This window comes from Pristiophorus japonicus, chromosome 6 (genome assembly GCF_044704955.1).
Source record: "Pristiophorus japonicus isolate sPriJap1 chromosome 6, sPriJap1.hap1, whole genome shotgun sequence".
In the NCBI taxonomy this organism is placed as follows: Eukaryota; Metazoa; Chordata; class Chondrichthyes; family Pristiophoridae; genus Pristiophorus; species Pristiophorus japonicus.
Window position 1 is genome coordinate 181,109,484 of NC_091982.1, and position 12,126 is coordinate 181,121,609.

At 46.1% G+C, this 12,126-nt stretch overlaps 1 protein-coding gene across 6 annotated transcripts in view; it reads right to left on the minus strand.

Moving 5' to 3' along the window:
* LOC139265897 (lisH domain-containing protein ARMC9) overlaps positions 1–12,126 on the minus strand; it is a 182,921-nt gene that overhangs the window by 41,070 nt on the left and 129,725 nt on the right. For all 6 annotated transcript variants that reach the window (XM_070883456.1, XM_070883460.1, XM_070883459.1 and 3 more), the window contains one exon: positions 8,118–8,257. In XM_070883456.1, coding sequence (XP_070739557.1) covers positions 8,118–8,257 — 140 coding nt within the window. The remainder of the gene's footprint in view (positions 1–8,117; positions 8,258–12,126) is intronic.

Below are 12,126 nucleotides of genomic sequence, written 5' to 3' on the forward strand. Positions count from 1 at the left end.
CATGAAGGTGATAAAGCCCATGGGATCCAGGGCAAAGTGGCAAGTTGGATCCAAAATTGGCTTGGAGGTAGGAAGCAGAGGGTAATGATTGATGGATGTTTTTGTGACTGGAAGGATGTTTCCAGTGGGGTGCTGCAGGCCTCAGTACTGGGTCCCTTGCTTTTTGTGGTTATATATAATTTAGATTTGAATATAGGAAGTATGATTAAGAAGTTTGCAGACGACACTAAAATTGGCTGTGTGGTTGATAATGAAGAGGAACGTCATGGGCTGCAGGAGGATATCAATTTACTGGTCAGGTGGGCAGAGCAGTGGCAAATGGAATTTAATTCAGAGAAGTGTGAGGTGATGCACTTTGGGAGGGTTAATAAGGAAAGGGTAGGCCACTTAATAGTGTAGATGAACAAAGGGATCTTGGAGTGCTTGTCCACAGATCCCTGAAAGTAGCAGGCCAGGTGGATAAGGTGGCTAAGAAGGCATACAGAATGCTTGTCTTTATTGGCCAAGGCATAGAATATAAGAGCAGGGAGGTTATGCTTAAATTGTATAATACTTTGGTTAGGCCACAGCTGGAGTACTGCGTGCAGTTCTGGTCGCCGTATTATAGGAAGGACGTGATTGCACTAGAGAGGGTGCAGAGGAGATATACTAGGATGCTGCCTGAAATGGAGAATTTTAATTATGAGGACAGATTGGATAGGCTGGGTTTGTTCTCATTGGAACAGAGGAGGTTGAGAGGAGACCTCATCGAGGTGTACAAAATATTGAGGGGCCTGGACATAGTGGAGAGTAAGGGTCTATTTCCATTGGTGGAGGGGTCTATTACGAGGGAGCATAGTTTTAAGGTGGTTGGTGGAAGGTTTAGAGAGGATTTGGAGGGGGGGGGGAGCTTCTTTACGCAGAGGGTTGTGAGGATCTGAAACTCGCTGCCTGGACGAGTGGTGGATGCAGAAACCCTCACCACTTTTAAGAGATGGTTGGATGGGCACTTAAAGTGCCGTAACCTGCAGGGTTATGGACCGAGAGCTGGTAATTGGGATTAGACTAGATGACCTTTTGTTGGTCGGCACAGATATAATGGTAAGTACTGCAGTGAATAAAATACGGCCAGGGCAATGATCTCGACTAGTTTCGATCGCCTGGATGGGTCGGAGAGGAATTTTCCCAGATTTTTTCTCCTTAAATTGGACTGGGTTTTTATCTGTTTTTTGCCTCTCCCAGGAGATCACATGGCTCCAGTTGGGGTGGAGTGTCGATGTTTTTAGTATAAGGGCTGTTACAGTGGTGTGGGACGGACTGGTTGGGCTGGGTGCTCTTTGCCTTTCCGTTATTGTTTATGGGTTTGTATGTAACCTTTAGGGCTGCTGACCAAGGGCCGTGCGGCTCTTTGTCCGCCGGTGCAGACACGATGGGCCGAAATGGCCTCCTTCTGCGCTGTAAATTTCTATGTTTCTATGTTGTGCAAAGAATTAAATTGGGCATCAAGTAATAAAACAAAATTGAATGAGATGGATGCAGTAATTGCATCAATTAAATATGCCATTAAAACCAGATAAAACATTTAATTGCAAGATTAATTGTGATTATTTTTTTGTTTCATTGCTGACTAGCCCCAGTTAGGATTAATAATAGAACAATGAATGTACATCTTATGAGATATCATTAGTTATAAACTTTTTCAAATTCCAATCTTAGTTGCAGAGTAACACTGAAAGTCCTGAAAATGGGCTGCTTGACCTGGGAGTTTGTATGGTTCTCTGGGTGTTGCTGACAAAATTCACCCCATTCGCTGTCTCTTGTCAGGTGGTTTGGACCATTATTCTCTGGGGAAAGTGCTTTTGAATGCCAAAGGTGATGACTGTCATATGGCTGAGAAAAGTCAACAGATCTCCTCTGTGTCATTCCTGCCCAAATTGCACCTCAATTGCAAAGCTACGGGTTTGTTGGATTGGAGCTGGTATTCGCAATCTCCCTATCTGCTGACTTCCTAATCTCATCCATAACTCTGCTGAAATTGCTCAATAGAGGCCACACCCTTCTACACTAAATTGAGGTAACTGTTATCCCACCACTCTATTTCTTCTAGTATCTGGTTTCAGAGAGGCATTAGTGGAAAGCTAGGTGTGGATTGGCTAACTATTCAGACATAAATGGGCTGTAGTATAAGAAACCAGAAAAAGACAAAATAAACTTAAAAAGTGAGACACTCTCAATCCCTGATTTGCGCTGAGTTAGCTAATCTGTCAGGCTGACTTTGGAGTTTAGAATATATCTCAATATCCTTTAGCTAGAGATAGGAAAATAAAACAATGACAGCCACAGTCCTGGCTTCTGGACATTATCCAGTGAGTCTTACTGAAACTACCAAGTGGCGGTGCCAGGAAAGCATGGGGTCAGTTAGGCTATGATAGCTCCTACACTCAGCAATTTTCAGAGTCTGGGCTCATAAATAAAAAAATAGCTGTTTGGGCAAGGTATCAAAAGGCTTGAATACTAAATGAGTACTTTGCATACTAAGGGGCCAAGTTTCGGCCTGAGTTGCTCCTGTTTTTTTGGAGCAACTGGTTTAGAATGGAGTATCTTAGAAATTTGAATTCTCGGCATTTAATTTGCTCCAGTTCTAGTCAGCTAGAACAGTTTCACTTTGGAACAGAATTTTTTTTTCAAAAGGGGGCGTGTCCTGCCATTTACGCATGTTTTCAAAGTTTAGGCAGTGAAAACTTACTCCAAACTAACTTAGAATGAAGTAAGTGAAGATTTTTGTAGGTTCGAAAACACCTTGTCTACACTTTAGAAAATCAGGCGTAGGTTACAAATTAGGCGTAGGGAATGGGGGAGGGTTTAAAGGGAAGTTTACAAACATCAAACACTTCAGTTTTACAAATAAAGAGCCATCATCAATAATAAATGATAAATATATCAATAAATCAATCAAAAAAATTAATAAAAATAAAAATAAATCAATAAATAAAACATTTTCTACTTACCGACTGCAGCACCGGGAGTCCTCCAACAGCGTGCTGGGACGGCCCCCCCAGTATGTCTCTGTCAGTGTCTCTATCTGTCTGTGTGTATGTGTGTCTCTCACACTCTGTCTGTCAGTGTCTGTGTTTCTGACAGCGAGGGGAGAGGGAGAAGGGGGGTGGGAGGGGGAGGGGAAGAAGGGGGGTGGGAGGGGGAGGGGAAGAAGGGGGGTGAGGGGGAGAAGGGGGGTGAGGGGGAGAGAAGGGAGGTGGGGGGAGGAGAGGGGGAGAAGGGAGGTGGGGGGGAGGGGGAGAAGGGGGGTGGGGGCGGAAGAAGGGGGGTGGGGGGGAGAAGGGGGGTGGGGGGGAGAAGGGGGGAAGGGAGGGGGGGAAGAGAGGGGGAGAAGGGAAAGAGGATGTAGGGAGAGAGGATGTAGGGAGGGGAGAGAGGAGGGAGGGAGGGAAGGCGAGATGAGGGAGGGAGGGAAGGAGAGAGGAGGGAGGGAGGGAAGGAGAGAGGAGGGAGAGAGGAGGGAGGGAGGGAAGGAGAGAGGAGGGAGAGAGGAGGGAGGAAGGGAAGGAGAGAGGAGGGAGGGAGGGAAGGAGAGAGGAGGGAGGGAGGGAAGGAGAGAGGATGGAGGGAGGGAAGGAGAGAGGAAAGGAGAGAGGAGGGAGGGAGGGAAGGAGAGAGGAGGGAGAGGAGGGAGGGAGGGAGAGGAAGGAGGGAGGGAAGGAGGGAGGGAGAGAGGAGGGAGGGAAGGAGGGAGGGAAGGAGAGAGAAGAGGGAGGGAGGGAGAAGGGAGAGGAGGGAGGGAGGGAGGGAGAAGGGAGAGGAGGGAGAGAGGAAAGGAGAGAGGAGGGAGGGAGGGAAGGAGAGAGGAAGGAGGGAGGGAGGGGGGGAAAGGAAGAGAGAGGGAAGAGAGAGAAAGAGGCTGAACGGCCGGGACAAGACCTCGGGCTGGATTTACAGGTTGGTGGCGTCGGGTCTCGGGGGGGGGGGGGGAAAGAGAGTCGCGGAGGTCCGGGGGTGGAGTCGCGGGGGGGGGGGGGGGGGGAAGAGTCGCGGAGGTCGGGTCACCGGTCGGTGGGAGGAGCCTTATTCACGCAGCCCCAGTGAGGCCATTTGGCCAGGGCTAGGGGCTGCATACTTCAGGCCCCTCCCAGTTTTGGGCGTCTGAAGCTACTGCACATGCGCGCCCACTGTAGCGCGCCCTTTTGCAGAGTTCCCGGCACTGTTTTCAGCGCAGGGACCTGGCTCCGCCCCCTATAGCTCGTGCTGCGCCTGCCCAGCTCCAGAGGATCTGCAGGGAGCCGGAGAATAGGTACGTTTTTTTTAGGCGCACTTTCTGGCGCGCAAAACGGGCGTCCAGGTCCGGGCTGTGCCGTTTTAGGCGTGGCCCGAAACTTGGGCCCGAAGTGAGTACTTTGCATCTGTCTTTGCCAAGGAAGAAAATGCTGCCAAAGTCATAGTGAAAGAAGAGGTAGTTGAGATATTGGATGGGATGTACTTAAAAGTAGGTAGGTCACAGGACTGGATGGGGTGCATCCTAGGATGCCGAGGGAAGGAGAGGTGGAAATTGTGGAGGTACTGGCCATAATCTTCCAATTCTCCTTGGATACGGGGGTGGTGCCAGAGGACTGGAGAATTGCAAATGTTACACCCTAGTTCAAAAAAGGGTGTAAGGATAAACGCAGCAACTACAGGTCAGTCAGTCAGTCAGTCAGTTTAACCTCAGTAGTGGGGAAGTGTTTAGAAACGATAATTAACAGTCACTTGGACAAGGGAGGATTAATTAAAGAAAGCCAGCACGGATTTGTTAAAGGCAAATCGTGTTTAACTAACTTGATTGAATTTTTTGATGAGGTAACAGAGACTTTGATGAGAGCAATGCGGTTGATGTGGTATAATGGACTTCCAAAAGGCCAACAAAGTTGAAGCACAGGAAATAAAAGGGACAGTGGCAACATGGATACAAAATTGACTAAGTGACAGGAAACAGAGAGTAGTGGTGAACGATTGTTTTTCATACTGGAGAAAGGTATACAGGTGGTGTTCCCCAGGGGTCGGTACTAGAACCACTGCTTTTCTTGAAATATATTAATGATTTGGACTTGAGTGTAGAAGGCACAATTTCAAAATTTGTAGATGACACAAAACTTGGAAGTATAGTGAACAGCAAGGAGGATAGTGATAAAACTGCAAGAGGACATAGTCGTCATCATCATCATAGGCAGTCCCTCAGAAGCAAGGAAGACTTGCTTCCACTCTTGAAGTGATTTCTTTGGTGGCTGAACAGACCAATACGAGAGCCACAGACTGTCACAGGTGGGACAGATAGTCGTTGAGGGAAGGGGTGGGTGGGACAGGTTTGCTGCACGTTCTTTCCGCTGCCTGCGCTTGATTTCTGCACGCTCTCAGCGCTGAGACGCGAGGAGCTCAGCGCCCTCTCGGATGCACTTCCTCCACTTAGGTGCGGTCTTGCACCAGGGACTCCCAGGTGTCAGTGGGGATGTCGCACTTTATCAGGGAGGCTTTGAGGGTCTGGTGGAATGGGTGGACACATGGCAGATGAAATTTAACGCAGAAAAGTGCAAAGTGATACATTTTGGTAGGAAGAACGAGGAGAGGCAATATAAACTAAAGGGTACAATTCTAAAGGGGGTGAAGAAAGAGAGAGACCTGGGGGTATATGTGCACAAATCATTGAAGGTGGCAGGGCAGGTTGAGAAGCAGTTATAAAAGCACATGGGATCCTGGGCTTCATAAATAGAGGCATAGCGTACAAAAGCAAAGAAGTTATGATGAACCTTTACAAAACACTGGTTTGGCCTCAAATGGAGCATTGTGTCTAATTCTGGGCACTGCACTTTAGGAAGGATGTGAAGGCTTTAGAGAGGGTGCAGAAAAGATTTACAAAAATGGTTGCAGGGATAAGGAACTTCAGTTACATGGTCAGACTGGAGAAACTTGGGTTGTTCTCCTGAGAGCAAAGAAGGTTGAAAGGAGATGTGATAGAGATGTTCAAAATTATGAGGGGTCTCGACAGAGTAGATAGAGAGAAACTGGTTCCATTGGCGGAAGGGTTGAGAACCAGAGGACACAGATTTAAGCTGATTAGCAAAAAGCAAAGGCGACATGAGAAAAAACTTTTTAAAGCAGCGAGTGGTTAGGATCTGGGAATGCACTGCCTGAAAGAGTGGTGGAGGCAGATACAATCGTGACTTTCAAAAGGGAATTCATCATCATCATAGGTAGTCCCTTGGAATCGAAAAAGACTTGCTTCCACTCCTGAAGTGAGTTCTTTGGTGGCTGAACAGACCAATACGAGAGCCACAGACTCTGTCACAGGTGGGACAGATAGTCGTTGAGGGAAAGGTTGGGTGGGACTGGTGATTTCCTCATGCTCTCGGCGTTGAGACTCGAGGTACTCAGTGCTCTCCCAGATGCACTTTCTCCACTTAGGGGGTTCTTGGGCCAGGGTCTCCAAGGTGTCAGTGGGGATGTCGCACTTTATCAGGGAGGCTTTGAGGGTGTCCTTGTAACGTTTCCGCTGCCCACCTTTGGCTCGTTTGCCATGAAGGAGCAAAAGGGAATTAGATAAGTACCGAAGACAAAAAAAATTACATGGCTACTGGGAAAGGGCGGGGGAATGGGACTAGCTGAAGTGCTCTTGCAGAGAGCCAGCACAGGCTTGACAGGCCGAATAGCTTCCTTCTGTGCAGTAATCATTCAATGATTCTATGAAAGCCGCCATACCTCAGGAGTTAGAAGAGAAAAAGTAAAGGAAAATGAGGAAATTAAAAAGACAAATGAGTCAATTTCACCTTTAATAAATGTAAATAAATACAGTTCCCAGCAATTCCATTTTGGAAAGAAACTTAAGGTTTCATAAAGAGATGTTACAAATTTCAGGTCTGCACTAAATATTCACTCAGGTTCATCATAGTGGTCTCTGCCGCAAGTGTGCTCTTACGATAAGGAGTTTGTCTTTACTGCCTAATATCCAGTCATATGAAAAAGTAGTGGGTGGGGAGGTTATTACAATGTTATGTTATGTTGTTATGTGAACTAAATACTGTAAACTTTTAACGTGACCCCATGTGTGTTTCTCCTGCCTTCCAAAAGTGCGATTAGGCCAATTTTAAACCAACAGACAGATTTTTTTTTACGAAGAAATGTGAATAAGTAACATTTACTGTGAATTCTACCCTACTTCATAACACCCCACATAAAATGGAAAATATCTAAGAAAGAGACAAATAAAGGATGCCACAATGTTCCTATTAGCAGTCTGAATGAACTCTTCTATTCAGTAATTTCTCTGAAACTGGTCAGCATCACCTCAAGGTGAAAACCCTCACTCTGTGGCTGACTTTCTCATCAGATCTTGTAGACTGTTCCCTATGCGTGCGTGTGTCCTTTCTTAAATGAACAGGAAGTTAAATGTTTGATTTCTGACCCTACATAGCTTTCCACAGCTAAGGTTGGCCTATTGAGCTGCCGATCAAACCAGCTGCTGCCCTCCTTGATGTGAGTTTGCCCAACAGCACTCCCTGCTGGGCTCACATGAGTTAAGCCATATCAACATATCACTCAATGTCTTCTGGGATGTATTATGAATCTCAGTGTATCAAACTGATTGGTAGACAGAAAATACCACCTTGGATAGACACATCGGCAGGGTCTAATTACTTGTGTGTTGAATCCTAATCCGAATGCCCAAATACTGTATATTGTGGCCTTAACCTCTGCTCAGCTAAATTTGGCTTAAATTGCTGTGTCATAACACAAAAGTTTTCCTAGGTTAAAGTCAAAAATTATGAAACATAACACATTGTATTTTGGATATGTGGATAAAACTTTGATTCTATAAAGCATTTTGAAAGTTGTAAGCATGGATGACCAGTGCTGTGATAGAACTCCGCTGGTTCTAGGGTTCCAGGATGATTCAGAAATTAAGCACTTTCACAATCGACAAAAGAAGATTTCTACTGTGTGCCAGATGTGACAAAATCATGAACAGGTTCTTTATAAATATGTTTGTGATTTTGCTTCACCCGATGCACGGAGAAAATCTCCTTATATCTCTTAATTCTTCATTGCACATTGATTAAAAAAAAGTTCACTGCCTGGCCAGTGGTGTTCTACTGCACCTTGGGTCCGAAGACAGAGGTTCATGAAAAGTGCGACAGAGTATTCCAAAGTGTAATCCGACAAGGAATCAGAGTCCTCCAGTACACCCATCAGCCAGAAAATAATGTCATCTCTAACCATTGCTGATTGCAGTGTTCGTCTGAAAAGGAAGTAAAGAGCATTTTATATAGCAATATAACAAATGTTTAGCGGAACATTCGAGTTGCAGAATACTTTTGTTATTGCTGATACCAAAAAAAACCATTTGATTGAGAAATACTATATAGCAGCATTATTCTTTTTGTGCTTTTATTCTGTTTAAAGGAAATACCAGAACTGAATTCTCAATCTTAATCTGCCTTGCTGCTACCCTGTCCCTGCAAAAAGTGGTAATGCCATGTTCAGCTGATTTTTATTCACTGTCCAAAATAACACAGTCATATTGAAAAGCCTTGCCAATTGGCTGTGTTATGTTCAAACTGTTTGCTAACATGGATATAACACTTTGACTTGTGAAACTTGCAGAAATTGAAAAGTTTTTGGGCTTTGTGACTAACTAACTGTCACAAACCAATGGCAGTATAAATAAGGATTCTGCTTGGTGAAACAAAATGGAAAAGATAGGAATAGTGAATAACAAACCCGGATACTGATTTAACTACAATTCCTTGTTTAAAAAAAATTATCCAGCAGCACTAGATCCTTTACAAACAAATATCACCTAGGATCAAAAGGAGATAACTCCAGCCCATTTTTTCTTTCCATGGCAAAGTAAGCTGTGAGGAAGACGTAAAGAGGCTGCAAAGTTCACAATGCCTCCTCTTGCTGACATTGTCAGCGCAAGGCGATACAGCAAGGGCGAGAGTCAATTTTACATCTGGGGCGATAACGAGGCGATAACGGGGCGCTGTGCACTTTATGATGTCACGACAGCGAGGCACTGGAGGCCAGATGCTACAAGTTAGCACCAATGCTAAACCAGCACTGAAGTTCGTGGGTGTCACTGCATTCAACGCGCCCAGTTGCTAACCCCTTAGCATCCTGTTAATGTCCCCCCGGTCGCCAATTTTTAACCCTTGTTTTCCTTATCTAAGTACAACGAAGGTTTATTAGACTGATTTGTGGGATGAGGGAATTGTCCTCCGAGTAGACTCGGCATATATACCCTGGAGTTTAGAAGAATGAGAGATGATCTCATTGAAACATTTAAAATGCTTGAGGACCTAGACAGGATAGATGCAGGGAAGATGTTTCCTCTGGCTGGGGAGTCTAGAACTCGGGGTCACATTCTCAGAATAAGGGGTTGACCATTTCGGACTGAGATGAGGAGAAATTTCTTCACTCACAAGGGTTGTGAATCTTTGGAATTCTTTACCTCAGAGGACTGTGGATGCTCAGTCTCTGAGTATATTCAAGACAGAGATTGACAGATTTTTAGATACTAAGGGAATCAAGGGATATGGGGATAGTGCGGGAAGGTGGAGTTGAGGTAGAAGATCAGCCATGAATTTTTGATTAGAGGAGCAAGCTCAAAGGTTCGCATGGCCTACTCCTGCTCCTATTTCTTATGTTCTTATTTTTTATTTATTTCCATGTCCTTTCCTTTAGCTTCTCCAAACCATTCCTCAGCCAACAATGTCACCTGCCTCTATCAGAGCAGCTTTATAATTATATGCTAGGAGGAGTAACAGAAGCTTCTGTTGATTCACCTTCAAATTTGTCCTCCATAGAGAGATCTGGCTTACCTCTGCTCAGCACCTTTCCCAGTGAGCTTTTGAGTCGAGGAACTTGCAGGTGTGATGCTGCACCTTGCTTTTACAGTATCAGTAGCTCTGTGGCACAGAGTATTATTACAAGAACACGTGGCACTGTGCCACCATACTTCATTATACCAAATAAGAACTTTCAAATTAAACACGGCTTATGTCAGAAAATACGACAATCAATTCAACTGGGTAAATGGTCCTGTTCAGCTTTCTGTTTTGAAGCAATCTGTTTAGTCCATGAACCAAATAATACAATCCTCTGTGACTGTGATGATTTTCCCTCCATCATCCTTCTCACCCTCTCTCACTATGACATGCCACACCATCCTCCTCCGATGCCTTTCCTCTCATATGGTTCCACTCTTATTATCTATCCAATCATAGCCCAAGCATCTCCAGCATAGACTTCCCTTCCCATCTCTGCAACATTGGGGAGAATTTTAACACAGGTGAGCGGGTGGGAATGGGTCGGGGGGTGGGCGGAGGGGAAGGGGTTAAATGGGCAAAAAAAACAACACGTATTGCGCCAACTTCTGGGTTTTACTGAGACAGGACAAGGGGCGGGCAACCAACCCTCTCCGAGGAGACAGGCTGGCATTATAATTTTGTTAATGAGGCTGGTAGCCTCTGATTTAATCTGCTTGGCATGTTTTGCTGTGGCTGTCCGGGCCTCAGAAAATTCACAGCTGCAGTGAGGCGAGGGCAGCCTTGCGGAGCACTCCTTGTGGGCCAGGAGGAGCAGGAGTGCTTTCTCCCGGCTCCTCAATTTGCCCCACCATCAGAATGCACCTCCATACAAACCCACCCCCCATCCCTGGGATCGTATCGGATTCCCTGCCCGACTGGAAGCCAAGCTTGACAATTAGGCTGACCTCCAAGCGGGGAACCTGTCAATGACGCAAGACGCACTCTGTGCAGTTAAATCTCCATAGTGTGGGGGAAACCCAGACTTCCGAGTTTCCCACGTGTTACCCTGCCCCGCTCCCTGTGCGTTGCCAGGTAAAAATTCTGATATGTCCTTACTATACAGTATAGATGCACACGAGGCCCATACTTAAGAGGTCACTATGTAACCAGTTACCTTTATTACCAAGACCTCAAGTGATGAAGGTGGGTGGAGCTTCCCCTTTTATACCTGAAAGTCCAGGTTAGGAGTGTCTCCCACAAGTTCGCCCCTTGTGGTCAATGTTCTCAAGATGTACAACTTAGGTCAGCTTATACATGGGTTACAATGATAGTTGAATACATGACATCACCTCCCCCGCAAAGTCTTATTGGATCACAGATTAAGTCTCTCTGGTGGTTTACGCTCCCTTGTAGAGAGCCTGAGTTGGGGCTCCGATTGTTAGGCGCTATTTTTCCCATGAAAGGACCTGCGTAGTCCACATGGATGCGTGACCATGGCTTAGCGGGCCAGGACCAGGGGCTAAGGGGGGCTTCCCTGGGTGCATTGTCCAGCTGAGCACATGTGTTGCACCTGCGAACACAAAGTTCCAGGTCTGCATCTATCCCTGGCCACCAAATGTGTGACCTGGCAACTGCCTTCATCATGACAATGCCCGGGTGCTCATTGTGAAGTTCTCTGATAAACACCTCTCTGCCCATCTGGGGCATGATGACTTGGTTTCCCCACAGTAGGCAATCGGCCTGAATCGAGAGTTCATCCTTGCACCTATGAAACGGTTTAAATTCCTCAGGGCGTGCCCCATACGTGGCTGCCAGGTCCCACTCAGGACACATTTCTTAACCAAAGACAGTAGCGGGTCTTTATTTGTTCAGACTTTAATCTGACGGGCTGTCACAGGTGAGCCTTCGCTTTCGAAAGCTTCAACAGCCATGACCATCTCAGCATCATGCTCAGTTGCCCTCTCAGTGGCTAGTGGGAGCCTGCTGAGTGCATCGGCGCAGTTTTCAGTGCCCGGTCTGTATCGAATTGTGAAATCATAGGCAGCTAACGTGAGTGCCCACCTCTGTATGCGGGCCGATGCATTCGCATTTATGGCCTTGTTGTAAGCCAAAAGGGACATTAGGGGTTTATGATCTGTCTCCAGCTCAAATTTCCTGCCAAATAGGTACTGGTGCATTTTGTTTACTGCATATACACATGCTAGCGCTTCCTTTTCTACCATCCCGTAGGCCCTTTCTGCCTGGGACAGACTTCTGGAGGCATAAGCTCCCGGCTGTAACTGACCATTGGCATTCACATGCTGCAACACACACCCGACCCCATAGGACGACGCATCGCACGTTAAAACAAGTTTCT